The sequence below is a fragment of the Lissotriton helveticus genome, chromosome 8 (genome assembly GCF_964261635.1).
Source record: "Lissotriton helveticus chromosome 8, aLisHel1.1, whole genome shotgun sequence".
In the NCBI taxonomy this organism is placed as follows: Eukaryota; Metazoa; Chordata; class Amphibia; order Caudata; family Salamandridae; genus Lissotriton; species Lissotriton helveticus.
This window is the reverse complement of record NC_136069.1, coordinates 1,706,671,259-1,706,690,025: the sequence shown is the minus strand read 5'-3', so window position 1 is coordinate 1,706,690,025 and position 18,767 is coordinate 1,706,671,259. Positions and strand designations below refer to the sequence as shown.

Genomic DNA, 18,767 nt, shown 5'->3' with positions numbered 1-18,767 from the left:
CATGGGCAGGAGTACCTTTACCTGCACGTGCTCTTATCACACTGCTGGATACATCACATGGGCAGGAGTCCCTTTACCTGCACATGCTCTTATCACACTGCTGGATACATCACATGGGCAGGAGCACCTTTACCTGCACGTGCTCTTATCACACTGCTGGATACATCACATGGGCAGGAGTCCCTTTACCTGCACATGCTCTTATCACACTGCTGGATACATCACATGGGCAGGAGTCCCTTTACCTGCACATGCTCTTATCACACTGCTGGATACATCACATGGGCAGGAGTCCCTTTACCTGCAGATGCTCTTATCACACTGCTGGATACATCACATGGGCAGGAGTACCTTTACCTGCAGATGCTCTTATCACACTGCTGGATACATCACATGGGCAGGAGTCCCTTTACCTGCACATGCTCTTATCACACTGCTGGATACATCACATGGGCAGGAGCACCTTTACCTGCACGTGCTCTTATCACACTGCTGGATACATCACATGGGCAGGAGCCCCTTTACCTGCAGATGCTCTTATCACACTGCTGGATACATCACATGGGCAGGAGTCCCTTTACCTGCACATGCTCTTATCACCATGCCGGACACATTACATGGGCAGGAGCTCCTTTACATGCAGGTGCTCTTGCCATACTGCTGGATACATCACATGGGCAGGAGTCCCTTACCTGCACATACTCTTATCACACTGCTGGATACATCACATGGGCAGGAGTCCCTTTACCTGCACGTGCTCTTATCACACTGCTGGATACATCACATGGGCAGGAGTACCTTTACCTGCACGTGCTCTTATCACACTGCTGGATACATCACATGGGCAGGAGTCCCTTTACCTGCACATGCTCTTATCACACTGCTGGATACATCACATGGGCAGGAGTACCTTTACCTGCACGTGCTCTTATCACACTGCTGGATACATCACATGGGCAGGAGTCCCTTTACCTGCACATGCTCTTATCACACTGCTGGATACATCACATGGGCAGGAGTCCCTTTACCTGCACGTGCTCTTATCACACTGCTGGATACATCACATGGGCAGGAGTACCTTTACCTGCAGATGCTCTTATCACACTGCTGGATACATCACATGGGCAGGAGTACCTTTACCTGCACATGCTCTTATCACACTGCTGGATACATCACATGGGCAGGAGTCCCTTTACCTGCACATGCTCTTATCACACTGCTGGATACATCACACGGGCAGGAGTACCTTTACCTGCACGTGCTCTTATCACACTGCTGGATACATCACATGGGCAGGAGTCCCTTTACCTGCACATGCTCTTATCACACTGCTGGATACATCACATGGGCAGGAGTACCTTTACCTGCATGTGCTCTTATCACACTGCTGGATACATCACATGGGCAGGAGTACCTTTACCTGCACATACTCTTATCACACTGCTGGATACATCACATGGGCAGGAGTCCCTTTACCTGCACATGCTCTTATCACCATGCCGGACACATTACATGGGCAGGAGCTCCTTTACATGCAGGTGCTCTTGCCATACTGCTGGATACATCACATGGGCAGGAGTCCCTTACCTGCACATACTCTTATCACACTGCTGGATACATCACATGGGCAGGAGTCCCTTTACCTGCACGTGCTCTTATCACACTGCTGGATACATCACACGGGCAGGAGTACCTTTACCTGCACGTGCTCTTATCACACTGCTGGATACATCACATGGGCAAGAGTCCCTTTACCTGCACATGCTCTTATCACACTGCTGGATACATCACATGGGCAGGAGTCCCTTTACCTGCACGTGCTCTTATCACACTGCTGGATACATCACATGGGCAGGAGTCCCTTTACCTGCACGTGCTCTTATCACACTGCTGGATACATCACATGGGCAGGAGTCCCTTTACCTGCACATACTCTTATCACACTGCTGGATACATCACATGGGCAGGAGTACCTTTACCTGCAGATGCTCTTATCACACTGCTGGATACATCACATGGGCAGGAGTACCTTTACCTGCACATGCTCTTATCACACTGCTGGATACATCACATGGGCAGGAGTACCTTTACCTGCACGTGCTCTTATCACACTGCTGGATACATCACATGGGCAGGAGCCCCTTTACCTGCACATGCTCCTATCACACTGCTGGATACATCACATGGGCAGGAGTCCCTTTACCTGCACATTCTCTTATCACCATGCCGGACACATTACATGGGCAGGAGCTCCTTTACATGCAGGTGCTCTTGCCATACTGCTGGATACATCACATGGGCAGGAGTCCCTTTACCTGCACATTCTCTTATCACACTGCTGGATACATCACATGGGCAGGAGTACCTTTACCTGCAGATGCTCTTATCACACTGCTGGATACATCACATGGGCAGGAGTACCTTTACCTGCACATGCTCTTATCACACTGCTGGATACATCACATGGGCAGGAGTACCTTTACCTGCATGTGCTCTTATCACACTGCTGGATACATCACATGGGCAGGAGTCCCTTTACCTGCACATACTCTTATCACACTGCTGGATACATCACATGGGCAGGAGTCCCTTTACCTGCACATGCTCTTAACACACTGCTGGATACATCACATGGGCAGGAGTACCTTTACCTGCACATGCTCTTATCACACTGCTGGATACATCACATGGGCAGGAGTCCCTTTACCTGCACATACTCTTATCACACTGCTGGATACATCACATGGGGAGGAGTACCTTTACCTGCAGATGCTCTTATCACACTGCTGGATACATCACATGGGCAGGAGTCCCTTTACCTGCACATACTCTTATCACACTGCTGGATACATCACATGGGCAGGAGTACCTTTACCTGCACATGCTCTTATCACACTGCTGGATACATCACATGGGCAGGAGTACCTTTACCTGCAGATGCTCTTATCACACTGCTGGATACATCACATGGGCAGGAGTCCCTTTACCTGCACATGCTCATATCACACTGCTGGATACATCACATGGGCAGGAGTCCCTTTACCTGCACATACTCTTATCACACTGCTGGATACATCACATGGGCAGGAGTACCTTTACCTGCACATGCTCTTAACACACTGCTGGATACATCACATGGGCAGGAGTACCTTTACCTGCACGTGCTCTTATCACACTGCTGGATACATCACATGGGCAGGAGTCCCTTTACCTGCACATGCTCTTATCACACTGCTGGATACATCACATGGGCAGGAGTCCCTTTACCTGCACATACTCTTATCACACTGCTGGATACATCACATGGGCAGGAGTACCTTTACCTGCAGATGCTCTTATCACACTGCTGGATACATCACATGGGCAGGAGTACCTTTACCTGCAGATGCTCTTATCACACTGCTGGATACATCACATGGGCAGGAGTACCTTTACCTGCAGATGCTCTTATCACACTGCTGGATACATCACATGGGCAGGAGTCCCTTTACCTGCACATGCTCTTAACACACTGCTGGATACATCACATGGGCAGGAGTACCTTTACCTGCACGTGCTCTTATCACACTGCTGGATACATCACATGGGCAGGAGTCCCTTTACCTGCACATGCTCTTATCACACTGCTGGATACATCACATGGGCAGGAGTCCCTTTACCTGCACATGCTCTTATCACACTGCTGGATACATCACATGGGCAGGAGTACCTTTACCTGCAGATGCTCTTATCACACTGCTTGATACATCACATGGGCAGGAGTCCCTTTACCTGCACATGCTCTTATCACACTGCTGGATACATCACATGGGCAGGAGTACCTTTACCTGCACATACTCTTATCACACTGCTGGATACATCACATGGGCAGGAGTACCTTTACCTGCACATGCTCTTATGACACTGCTGGATACATCACATGGGCAGGAGTACATTTACCTGCAGATGCTCTTATCACACTGCTGGATACATCACATGGGCAGGAGTCCCTTTACCTGCACATGCTCTTATCACACCGCTTGATACATCAAATGGGCAGGAGTCCCTTTACCTGCACATGCTCTTATCACACTGCTGGATACATCACATGGGCAGGAGTCCCTTTACCTGCACATGCTCTTATCACACTGCTGGATACATCACATGGGCAGGAGTACCTTTACCTGCACATGCTCTTAACACACTGCTGGATACATCACATGGGCAGGAGTACCTTTACCTGCACGTGCTCTTATCACACTGCTGGATACATCACATGGGCAGGAGTCCCTTTACCTGCACATGCTCTTATCACACTGCTGGATACATCACATGGGCAGGAGTCCCTTACCTGCACATGCTCTTATCACACTGCTGGATACATCACATGGGCAGGAGTCCCTTTACCTGCACATACTCTTATCACACTGCTGGATACATCACATGGGCAGGAGTACCTTTACCTGCAGATGCTCTTATCACACTGCTGGATACATCACATGGGCAGGAGTACCTTTACCTGCAGATGCTCTTATCACACTGCTGGATACATCACATGGGCAGGAGTACCATTACCTGCAGATGCTCTTATCACACTGCTGGATACATCACATGGGCAGGAGTCCCTTTACCTGCACATGCTCTTAACACACTGCTGGATACATCACATGGGCAGGAGTACCTTTACCTGCACGTGCTCTTATCACACTGCTGGATACATCACATGGGCAGGAGTCCCTTTACCTGCACATGCTCTTATCACACTGCTGGATACATCACATGGGCAGGAGTCCCTTTACCTGCACATGCTCTTATCACACTGCTTGATACATCACATGGGCAGGAGTCCCTTTACCTGCACATGCTCTTATCACACTGCTGGATACATCACATGGGCAGGAGTACCTTTACCTGCAGATGCTCTTATCACACTGCTTGATACATCACATGGGCAGGAGTCCCTTTACCTGCACATGCTCTTATCACACTGCTGGATACATCACATGGGCAGGAGTACCTTTACCTGCACATACTCTTATCACACTGCTGGATACATCACATGGGCAGGAGTACCTTTACCTGCACATGCTCTTATCACACTGCTGGATACATCACATGGGCAGGAGTACCTTTACCTGCAGATGCTCTTATCACACTGCTGGATACATCACATGGGCAGGAGTACCTTTACCTGCACATACTCTTATCACACTGCTGGATACATCACATGGGCACGAGCACCTTTACCTGCACGTGCTCTTATCACACTGCTGGATACATCACATGGGCAGGAGCCCCTTTACCTGCACATGCTCTTATCACACTGCTGGATACATCACATGGGCAGGAGTCCCTTTACCTGCACATTCTCTTATCACCATGCCGGACACATTACATGGGCAGGAGCTCCTTTACATGCAGGTGCTCTTGCCATACTGCTGGATACATCACATGGGCAGGAGTCCCTTTACCTGCACATACTCTTATCACACTGCTGGATACATCACATGGGCAGGAGTACCTTTACCTGCACGTGCTCTTATCACACTGCTGGATACATCACATGGGCAGGAGTCCCTTTACCTGCACATGCTCTTATCACACTGCTGGATACATCACATGGGCAGGAGTCCCTTTACCTGCACATGCTCTTATCACACTGCTTGATACATCACATGGGCAGGAGTCCCTTTACCTGCACATGCTCTTATCACACTGCTGGATACATCACATGGGCAGGAGTACCTTTACCTGCAGATGCTCTTATCACACTGCTGGATACATCACATGGGCAGGAGTACCTTTACCTGCAGATGCTCTTATCACACTGCTGGATACATCACATGGGCAGGAGTACCTTTACCTGCAGATGCTCTTATCACACTGCTGGATACATCACATGGGCAGGAGTCCCTTTACCTGCACATGCTCTTAACACACTGCTGGATACATCACATGGGCAGGAGTACCTTTACCTGCACGTGCTCTTATCACACTGCTGGATACATCACATGGGCAGGAGTCCCTTTACCTGCACATGCTCTTATCACACTGCTGGATACATCACATGGGCAGGAGTCCCTTTACCTGCACATGCTCTTATCACACTGCTGGATACATCACATGGGCAGGAGTACCTTTACCTGCAGATGCTCTTATCACACTGCTTGATACATCACATGGGCAGGAGTCCCTTTACCTGCACATGCTCTTATCACACTGCTGGATACATCACATGGGCAGGAGTACCTTTACCTGCACATACTCTTATCACACTGCTGGATACATCACATGGGCAGGAGTACCTTTACCTGCACATGCTCTTATGACACTGCTGGATACATCACATGGGCAGGAGTACCTTTACCTGCAGATGCTCTTATCACACTGCTGGATACATCACATGGGCAGGAGTACCTTTACCTGCACATGCTCTTAACACACTGCTGGATACATCACATGGGCAGGAGTACCTTTACCTGCACGTGCTCTTATCACACTGCTGGATACATCACATGGGCAGGAGTCCCTTTACCTGCACATGCTCTTATCACACTGCTGGATACATCACATGGGCAGGAGTCCCTTTACCTGCACATACTCTTATCACACTGCTGGATACATCACATGGGCAGGAGTACCTTTACCTGCAGATGCTCTTATCACACTGCTGGATACATCACATGGGCAGGAGTACATTTACCTGCAGATGCTCTTATCACACTGCTGGATACATCACATGGGCAGGAGTACCTTTACCTGCAGATGCTCTTATCACACTGCTGGATACATCACATGGGCAGGAGTCCCTTTACCTGCACATGCTCTTAACACACTGCTGGATACATCACATGGGCAGGAGTACCTTTACCTGCACGTGCTCTTATCACACTGCTGGATACATCACATGGGCAGGAGTCCCTTTACCTGCACATGCTCTTATCACACTGCTGGATACATCACATGGGCAGGAGTACCTTTACCTGCAGATGCTCTTATCACACTGCTTGATACATCACATGGGCAGGAGTCCCTTTACCTGCAGATGCTCTTATCACACTGCTGGATACATCACATGGGCAGGAGTACCTTTACCTGCACATGCTCTTAACACACTGCTGGATACATCACATGGGCAGGAGTCCCTTTACCTGCACATGCTCTTATCACACTGCTGGATACATCACATGGGCAGGAGTCCCTTTACCTGCACGTGCTCTTATCACACTGCTGGATACATCACATGGGCAGGAGTACCTTTACCTGCAGATGCTCTTATCACACTGCTGGATACATCACATGGGCAGGAGTCCCTTTACCTGCACATGCTCTTAACACACTGCTGGATACATCACATGGGCAGGAGTACCTTTACCTGCACGTGCTCTTATCACACTGCTGGATACATCACATGGGCAGGAGTCCCTTTACCTGCACATGCTCTTATCACACTGCTGGATACATCACATGGGCAGGAGTACCTTTACCTGCAGATGCTCTTATCACACTGCTTGATACATCACATGGGCAGGAGTCCCTTTACCTGCAGATGCTCTTATCACACTGCTGGATACATCACATGGGCAGGAGTACCTTTACCTGCACATACTCTTATCACACTGCTGGATACATCACATGGGCAGGAGTACCTTTACCTGCACATGCTCTTATCACACTGCTGGATACATCACATGGGCAGGAGTACCTTTACCTGCAGATGCTCTTATCACACTGCTGGATACATCACATGGGCAGGAGTACCTTTACCTGCACATACTCTTATCACACTGCTGGATACATCACATGGGCAGGAGCACCTTTACCTGCACGTGCTCTTATCACACTGCTGGATACATCACATGGGCAGGAGCCCCTTTACCTGCACATGCTCTTATCACACTGCTGGATACATCACATGGGCAGGAGTCCCTTTACCTGCACATTCTCTTATCACCATGCCGGACACATTACATGGGCAGGAGCTCCTTTACATGCAGGTGCTCTTGCCATACTGCTGGATACATCACATGGGCAGGAGTCCCTTTACCTGCACATACTCTTATCACACTGCTGGATACATCACATGGGCAGGAGTACCTTTACCTGCACGTGCTCTTATCACACTGCTGGATACATCACATGGGCAGGAGTCCCTTTACCTGCACATGCTCTTATCACACTGCTTGATACATCACATGGGCAGGAGTCCCTTTACCTGCACATGCTCTTATCACACTGCTGGATACATCACATGGGCAGGAGTACCTTTACCTGCAGATGCTCTTATCACACTGCTGGATACATCACATGGGCAGGAGTACCTTTACCTGCACATACTCTTATCACACTGCTGGATACATCACATGGGCAGGAGTACCTTTACCTGCACGTGCTCTTATCACACTGCTGGATACATCACATGGGCAGGAGTACCTTTACCTGCACATGCTCTTATCACACTGCTGGATACATCACATGGGCAGGAGTCCCTTTACCTGCACATACTCTTATCACACTGCTGGATACATCACATGGGCAGGAGTACCTTTACCTGCACATGCTCTTAACACACTGCTGGATACATCACATGGGCAGGAGTCCCTTTACCTGCAGATGCTCTTATCACACTGCTGGATACATCACATGGGCAGGAGTACCTTTACCTGCAGATGCTCTTATCACACTGCTGGATACATCACATGGGCAGGAGTACCTTTACCTGCACATACTCTTATCACACTGCTGGATACATCACATGGGCAGGAGTACCTTTACCTGCACGTGCTCTTATCACACTGCTGGATACATCACATGGGCAGGAGTCCCTTTACCTGCAGATGCTCTTATCACACTGCTGGATACATCACATGGGCAGGAGTACCTTTACCTGCACGTGCTCTTATCACACTGCTGGATACATCACATGGGCAGGAGTACCTTTACCTGCACATGCTCTTAACACACTGCTGGATACATCACATGGGCAGGAGTCCCTTTACCTGCAGATGCTCTTATCACACTGCTGGATACATCACATGGGCAGGAGTACCTTTACCTGCACGTGCTCTTATCACACTGCTGGATACATCACATGGGCAGGAGTCCCTTTACCTGCACATGCTCTTATCACACTGCTGGATACATCACATGGGCAGGAGTACCTTTACCTGCACATACTCTTATCACACTGCTGGATACATCACATGGGCAGGAGTACCTTTACCTGCAGATGCTCTTATCACACTGCTGGATACATCACATGGGCAGGAGTCCCTTTACCTGCAGATGCTCTTATCACACTGCTGGATACATCACATGGGCAGGAGTACCTTTACCTGCAGATGCTCTTATCACACTGCTGGATACATCACATGGGCAGGAGTCCCTTTACCTGCACATGCTCTTATCACACTGCTGGATACATCACATGGGCAGGAGTACCTTTACCTGCAGATGCTCTTATCACACTGCTGGATACATCACATGGGCAGGAGTACCTTTACCTGCACATCCTCTTATCACACTGCTGGATACATCACATGGGCAGGAGTCCCTTTACCTGCACGTGCTCTTATCACACTGCTGGATACATCACATGGGCAGGAGTCCCTTTACCTGCACATGCTCTTATCACACTGCTGGATACATCACATGGGCAGGAGTCCCTTTACCTGCACATGCTCTTATCACACTGCTGGATACATCACATGGGCAGGAGTACCTTTACCTGCAGATGCTCTTATCACACTGCTGGATACATCACATGGGCAGGAGTCCCTTTACCTGCACATACTCTTATCACACTGCTGGATACATCACATGGGCAGGAGCCCCTTTACCTGCACATGCTCTTATCACACCGCTTGATACATCACATGGGCAGGAGTCCCTTTACCTGCACATGCTCTTATCACACTGCTGGATACATCACATGGGCAGGAGTACCTTTACCTGCAGATGCTCTTATCACACTGCTGGATACATCACATGGGCAGGAGTACCTTTACCTGCACATGCTCTTATCACACTGCTTGATACATCACATGGGCAGGAGTCCCTTTACCTGCACATGCTCTTATCACACTGCTGGATACATCACATGGGCAGGAGTACCTTTACCTGCAGATGCTCTTATCACACTGCTGGATACATCACATGGGCAGGAGTACCTTTACCTGCACATACTCTTATCACACTGCTGGATACATCACATGGGCAGGAGTCCCTTTACCTGCACATACTCTTATCACACTGCTGGATACATCACATGGGCAGGAGTCCCTTTACCTGCACATGCTCTTATCACACTGCTGGATACATCACATGGGCAGGAGTCCCTTTACCTGCACATGCTCTTATCACACTGCTTGATACATCACATGGGCAGGAGTCCCTTTACCTGCAGATGCTCTTATCACACTGCTGGATACATCACATGGGCAGGAGTACCTTTACCTGCAGATGCTCTTATCACACTGCTGGATACATCACATGGGCAGGAGTACCTTTACCTGCAGATGCTCTTATCACACTGCTGGATACATCACATGGGCAGGAGTACCTTTACCTGCAGATGCTCTTATCACACTGCTGGATACATCACATGGGCAGGAGTACCTTTACCTGCAGATGCTCTTATCACACTGCTGGATACATCACATGGGCAGGAGTCCCTTTACCTGCACATACTCTTATCACACTGCTGGATACATCACATGGGCAGGAGTCCCTTTACCTGCACATGCTCTTATCACACTGCTGGATACATCACATGGGCAGGAGTACCTTTACCTGCAGATGCTCTTATCACACTGCTGGATACATCACATGGGCAGGAGCCCCTTTACCTGCAGATACTCTTATCACACTGCTGGATACATCACATGGGCAGGAGTCCCTTTACCTGCACATGCTCTTATCACACTGCTGGATACATCACATGGGCAGGAGTACCTTTACCTGCACATGCTCTTATCACACTGCTGGATACATCACATGGGCAGGAGTCCCTTTACCTGCACATGCTCTTATCACACTGCTGGATACATCACATGGGCAGGAGTCCCTTTACCTGCACATGCTCTTATCACACTGCTGGATACATCACATGGGCAGGAGTACCTTTACCTGCAGATGCTCTTATCACACTGCTGGATACATCACATGGGCAGGAGTACCTTTACCTGCACGTGCTCTTATCACACTGCTGGATACATCACATGGGCAGGAGTCCCTTTACCTGCACATGCTCTTAACACACTGCTGGATACATCACATGGGCAGGAGTACCTTTACCTGCAGATGCTCTTATCACACTGCTGGATACATCACATGGGCAGGAGTACCTTTACCTGCAGATGCTCTTATCACACTGCTGGATACATCACATGGGCAGGAGTACCTTTACCTGCAGATGCTCTTATCACACTGCTGGATACATCACATGGGCAGGAGTACCTTTACCTGCACATGCTCTTATCACACTGCTGGATACATCACATGGGCAGGAGTACCTTTACCTGCAATGCTCTTATCACACTGCTGGATACATCACATGGGCAGGAGTACCTTTACCTGCACGTGCTCTTATCACACTGCTGGATACATCACATGGGCAGGAGTCCCTTTACCTGCACATGCTCTTATCACACTGCTTGATACATCACATGGGCAGGAGTCCCTTTACCTGCACATGCTCTTATCACACTGCTGGATACATCACATGGGCAGGAGTACCTTTACCTGCACATACTCTTATCACACTGCTGGATACATCACATGGGCAGGAGTCCCTTTACCTGCACATGCTCTTATCGCACTGCTGGATACATCACATGGGCAGGAGTCCCTTTACCTGCACATACTCTTATCACACTGCTGGATACATCACATGGGCAGGAGTCCCTTTACCTGCACATACTCTTATCACACTGCTGGATACATCACATGGGCAGGAGTACCTTTACCTGCACATACTCTTATCACACTGCTGGATACATCACATGGGCAGGAGTCCCTTTACCTGCACATGCTCTTATCACACTGCTGGATACATCACATGGGCAGGAGTCCCTTTACCTGCACGTGCTCTTATCACACTGCTGGATACATCACATGGGCAGGAGTCCCTTTACCTGCACGTGCTCTTATCACACTGCTGGATACATCACATGGGCAGGAGTACCTTTACCTGCACGTGCTCTTATCACACTGCTGGATACATCACATGGGCAGGAGTCCCTTTACCTGCACATGCTCTTATCACACTGCTGGATACATCACATGGGCAGGAGTCCCTTTACCTGCACATACTGTTATCACACTGCTGGATACATCACATGGGCAGGAGTACCTTTACCTGCACGTGCTCTTATCACACTGCTGGATACATCACATGGGCAGGAGTACCTTTACCTGCACGTGCTCTTATCACACTGCTGGATACATCACATGGGCAGGAGTACCTTTACCTGCACGTGCTCTTATCACACTGCTGGATACATCACATGGGCAGGAGTACCTTTACCTGCACATACTCTTATCACACTGCTGGATACATCACATGGGCAGGAGTCCCTTTACCTGCACATGCTCTTATCACACTGCTGGATACATCACATGGGCAGGAGTCCCTTTACCTGCACATGCTCTTATCACACCGCTTGATACATCACATGGGCAGGAGTCCCTTTACCTGCACATGCTCTTATCACACTGCTGGATACATCACATGGGCAGGAGTCCCTTTACCTGCACATGCTCTTATCACACTGCTGGATACATCACATGGGCAGGAGTCCCTTTACCTGCAGATGCTCTTATCACACTGCTGGATACATCACATGGGCAGGAGTACCTTTACCTGCACGTGCTCTTATCACACTGCTGGATACATCACATGGGCAGGAGTACCTTTACCTGCACGTGCTCTTATCACACTGCTGGATACATCACATGGGCAGGAGTACCTTTACCTGCACATACTCTTATCACACTGCTGGATACATCACATGGGCAGGAGTACCTTTACCTGCACATGCTCTTATCACACTGCTGGATACATCACATGGGCAGGAGTCCCTTTACCTGCACATGCTCCTATCACACTGCTGGATACATCACATGGGCAGGAGTACCTTTACCTGCAGATGCTCTTATCACACTGCTGGATACATCACATGGGCAGGAGTACCTTTACCTGCAGATGCTCTTATCACACTGCTGGATACATCACATGGGCAGGAGTCCCTTTACCTGCACATACTCTTATCACACTGCTGGATACATCACATGGGCAGGAGTCCCTTACCTGCACATACTCTTATCACACTGCTGGATACATCACATGGGCAGGAGTCCCTTTACCTGCACATGCTCTTATCACACTGCTGGATACATCACATGGGCAGGAGTACCTTTACCTGCACGTGCTCTTATCACACTGCTGGATACATCACATGGGCAGGAGTCCCTTTACCTGCACATGCTCTTATCACACTGCTGGATACATCACATGGGCAGGAGTACCTTTACCTGCATGTGCTCTTATCACACTGCTGGATACATCACATGGGCAGGAGTCCCTTTACCTGCACATACTCTTATCACACTGCTGGATACATCACATGGGCAGGAGTCCCTTTACCTGCACATGCTCTTAACACACTGCTGGATACATCACATGGGCAGGAGTCCCTTTACCTGCACATACTCTTATCACACTGCTGGATACATCACATGGGCAGGAGTCCCTTTACCTGCACATGCTCTTAACACACTGCTGGATACATCACATGGGCAGGAGTACCTTTACCTGCACGTGCTCTTATCACACTGCTGGATACATCACATGGGCAGGAGTCCCTTTACCTGCACATGCTCTTATCACACTGCTGGATACATCACATGGGCAGGAGTCCCTTTACCTGCACATGCTCTTATCACACTGCTGGATACATCACATGGGCAGGAGTACCTTTACCTGCACGTGCTCTTATCACACTGCTGGATACATCACATGGGCAGGAGTCCCTTTACCTGCACATGCTCTTAACACACTGCTGGATACATCACATGGGCAGGAGTACCTTTACCTGCACATGCTCTTATCACACTGCTGGATACATCACATGGGCAGGAGTACCTTTACCTGCACGTGCTCTTATCACACTGCTGGATACATCACATGGGCAGGAGTCCCTTTACCTGCACCTGCTCTTATCACACTGCTGGATACATCACATGGGCAGGAGTACCTTTACCTGCAGATGCTCTTATCACACTGCTGGATACATCACATGGGCAGGAGTCCCTTTACCTGCACGTGCTCTTATCACACTGCTGGATACATCACATGGGCAGGAGTACCTTTACCTGCACGTGCTCTTATCACACTGCTGGATACATCACATGGGCAGGAGTACCTTTACCTGCACATACTCTTATCACACTGCTGGATACATCACATGGGCAGGAGTACCTTTACCTGCAGATGCTCTTATCACACTGCTGGATACATCACATGGGCAGGAGTACCTTTACCTGCAGATGCTCTTATCACACTGCTGGATACATCACATGGGCAGGAGTACCTTTACCTGCACGTGCTCTTATCACACTGCTGGATACATCACATGGGCAGGAGTCCCTTTTACCGGAGCTTTTTCTAACTTTGACTTTGCTGCCATGTCCACCATTCACACTTATTTATGATTAGGTAAATGTGTATGTATTCACCAGCACTGTGTTGCAACTCATCCTAAAATTATGAAGTGGGGTAAAAGGGTAAGTAGCAGAAGGGTATGTCTAACCCCTCTTCGTATGTATTGTCACAGAGGGAGGGAGTGTGGAAGGAAGGTTTGTTCACACTTGTCCACTAAGACCTTGGTGCTTGGAGACCTTTGTCATAGCCTATTGAAGTTCACAGGGGCACTGGGGTCTCTAGATACCTTATTAAATCACACATTCATCCACCAGCTTCTGTACTAAAGGGTTAAAGGCACCCTTTTCCTTCCTCCACACTATTACTGAGCCTGCAGCTTTATACTGTGATCTTCGTACACATTTGTAACTATTACTAACTTGGGACTCCCCTACCTGTGCCCTCTACCTTTAACTGGTTTATCCCTCTGCCACCTAATCAGGTAACAATGTTAGTGTCAAAAACAAAGTACCTCTACTTGGTCAGAAAACACCATCATACCTCCTATTTCCAACATTTCGAATCCCATTCTCACTCTGTGACCTCATTGGTCTCCACCCGAGGACTCCTTGGCTAAGTAATTCATCTTCGCCTTTTTATCTCTGGAGCCAAGATGTTAAAGGGAGGCTTAAAATGTCAGAGATGCCCACTTCCTTCAAACATGGTCAGTATGAGCAAATAACATGTCTGAAGCAGTTGGAGTACCGCATGTTCCAGAGAAAGACACAAAGAGGAGGATGTCATGGGTGTGTAAGGTGGGAAGGATGAAGTGGCACTTGTGTGTGAGACACACCTGTCTCTCCAGGGCAGGTGATGGTTCAGGTAAATCTCTTACAATGGATTCTGCTGAGAGTGTTAACTTGTATACCTGAGAGGAGGCCATAATGGTTTTGGGGGAAAGGGACAGGGACAGGATTAACATCAGACCACCACAATTGTATTTCACTTGGTCAATCAGAAATGAAGTCCTGTAGTGTTTAGGAACCACAATAAAATAAAAGTGTATTTATTGGTATGATATTGACATTTCTTCGGCTGCTGAGAAGAGAGCGGACATGTTACTATGATGCAAGTGACTTAGTACTACTTACAACTGAAGCGATAGTAAGGTGTGCAACTGGTATCAAACGTTAAACCACATTTGTATTTGTATTATACATTCATAAAGGGAATACAATTATGAGCTAAGATGTACAGGTGGATCAATAGTTTGAAATTTCTGTGCTTTCCATTCCTTTTCAGACCATCATGATGATCATGGCGGCCACGGAGGAGGTGAAGCTGCCGGTGGAGGTGAGTTGAAACAACGCAGATCTGCCCTATGGTCACCACATGAAGGAGCCACATCCCACTCCAAGGGAAGTAACCTGGAGAGTCCCACTCAGGATAATGCACAGTACAGCGCATGCTAGTTTTCAAAAGAGCACCAGTAGCACTAACCACCAATATCCTATAAATGTAATAGCTGTCCAAGCTCCAGTTAGCAAGTATACAACAATACAGTGTTGATTTGATTATAAAGGTGTTTGACGTTTAGATATGTGTTAGTAAATATCCATCCACACGATGTAGATATGTAATTAAGATTTTGTTAGAGCAGAGAAGGGAAAGCTGCAGTCAAGACCAGCTATACAAGAACAGAACAAGCGGAAGCTCAAGACAAACACACCAAAACCAACAAGGAGGGAAGGAGACGCGTCAGAGCAGAGAAGCAAAGTTTCATCAATAGTTTTGAGACAGAAGCCCAGAAAGCAGAAAGCCATGGAAACTTGAAAGAACTCTATGACATTACACAACATGGAAACTCTCCAGCAGATACAGCAAGCCAGAAAGACCTGCTAAAGACAATGCTAGGAAGACAAGCATGAGTCACGAAGGCCAACAAGGAAGATGGGTTGTCGTGTAGATCCTATAAATCTATATAGGATCTACTCGTTTAGACAAAATAACTGTGGGAGTGGTGACCAGACTGATTCAAGACACCCCCACCAGATATGCTCGTCTGTATACCAGCTAGCTCACAGAGCCACTATGTACCCCTCATACCAAAGAATGAATAGTATCAGGCAACAATCGAAAATAGCAAACCTAACCCCTAAGGGATCAAGGAAACAGTACAGTACTTTTCACTCAGTCACTCAAGCTCCCTTTGTTTCAGACGGATATACAGAATAAACAATGGGGATGTTTTCAATAAGCATTTATTGAACCAGCATCATTCTAGTGTAAAATATGTGTACTGCAACAACCATAAGACAGAAACAGTAGTATACTGATATACAGACAAACAGAGTAAATAATGCTAAAACAAAAAATATACGCAGGCATATAAATACATGACAGTAATAATGTGTATTCCTATTATGCTAACCCTGACTAAATGTACCTAAATATACCTAGCTTGTATCTAGGTGTATTGCCAAGAATCCCCATAGGATAAAGCCAACCCCATTACCTGATGTGAGACGACAAAGGACCCCGTCTTGCTCTCAATATTAACACCACGCGAGGGATTTCAGACCACTATTTGTTGGAGTTTCTGTCTTCAGGATCCTCAGCATCTCGTGCCAGCATGGATGTCTTTTCTCCTCTGCCCGTCCCAACAAAGATATGGTGTTCATATACCCAAAAGGTACCCTCAGGGGTTCTACTTTGCTGTATCATGTCTGCCGAGGATGACCACAGCGATGAACCTTATACATAGTTATTATGCAGAAGATGGTAATCCTACTGTGATTCTGAGAATCCTCTTGCATAATAAATGAGGCTAGTTTTAGGGGAAAAACAACACAGCATTTATGCAGCACCTAACTAAGTAAAAGGTCAGTACCAAAACCGTTTTGTAGTACAATGGCAGGGAAAATATAGGTGAAAGGGTAGGTCACTACCCAGGCCTATACTGGGGCACATTACGAATCATAACAGGGTGGAGCAGTTTGAAGAAACACCCCTGCTGAATTCAGCCGTCCTACTCTCATATTACCTTAAAGAACGCACAACACATAATTTTGATGATAATCAAACCTTGAATGAAAAATAGATGATATCATTGTCTTAGTTCTTCTTGTACTTTTGAATATCACCCCATCTGGGCTGAACAAACTGATACTTACCTCTAATGCACGAACGTCCAAAACTCTTCTGAAAGAAATTAGACATAAAAGAGTTGCAATCTGGCTACTCAACTGTTTTAATGACAAAAAATAATTCAAATTTCACTTGGAACCATGAACAGTTCCAAAGAAGCTTGAGTTTGCCAACCGATACATATTGTTCCCAACGGCCCTTGTAGATTAGGCAGCAAACCTTGCTTGAATGCTGCCTCAAGTGGCTCTGAGTAGTATTAACAGTCTCCAAGTAACAATAAATAAACTTATTTCAGTCTACAAAAGATAATCAACAGGGGTTTCCCTTTTATCTTGTTTACAAATATTAATTGTGGTCTATCCAGTTTTAACCAATCATTTTTCCACAACTGCATTCAGCAAAGCAACTCTAGCAGCGAACACAGAAGCTTTACCTATCAGTGACTATCATAGTCAAGTACCCTCATCCAGCAGCCAGCCTTTTACCTCTGGCGGCAAAACTACACGCAGCAATTTAACCCCTTGCATGCTCATGAAGACCCCCGGCCGTCACGGTGGGCGTGTGCGGAGGACGTCCGGGGGACGTCTGAGTCCCACCCACTTTTAAAACACCCACACATAGCTAAAATTTGCAGCGCATGGAAGGGGTTAACATCATTACCCTAGTTAGATTTGTAACATAAAAAAAAGAAAAGTTCTTCTTTGAACATTTCCAGCATATCTCATTATTTAGGTACCTATCAAGTGATGTTAAGGAGATATAAGTGGGGCCAGAGGACATGAGTGAAGGTTCATCCCCCCTTGTCCAGGCCCCTCTTGTAGACGTAGGACGGTTTCAGGGCGTGCCTCTGAAACTTCTTTTGAGTCGTCACTCTCTTCTTCACTTCTTGAGGGGTATAGATCAATTATGCTACTCGCCTGGGCCCATAAACACACACACTTAGTTGAGTAAACCGCTGGAGTCAAAGTTTATATAAAGTTCTTCACAGTTTTCAAGATTA

At 47.6% G+C, this 18,767-nt stretch overlaps 1 protein-coding gene across 1 annotated transcript in view; it reads left to right on the top strand.

Moving 5' to 3' along the window:
• Window positions 1-18,767, top strand: part of LOC144773650 (uncharacterized) — a 98,614-nt gene that overhangs the window by 22,792 nt on the left and 57,055 nt on the right. Inside the window, exon 2 of the mRNA XM_078658799.1 lies at window positions 15,923-15,973. Coding sequence (XP_078514925.1) covers window positions 15,923-15,973 — 51 coding nt within the window. The remainder of the gene's footprint in view (window positions 1-15,922; window positions 15,974-18,767) is intronic.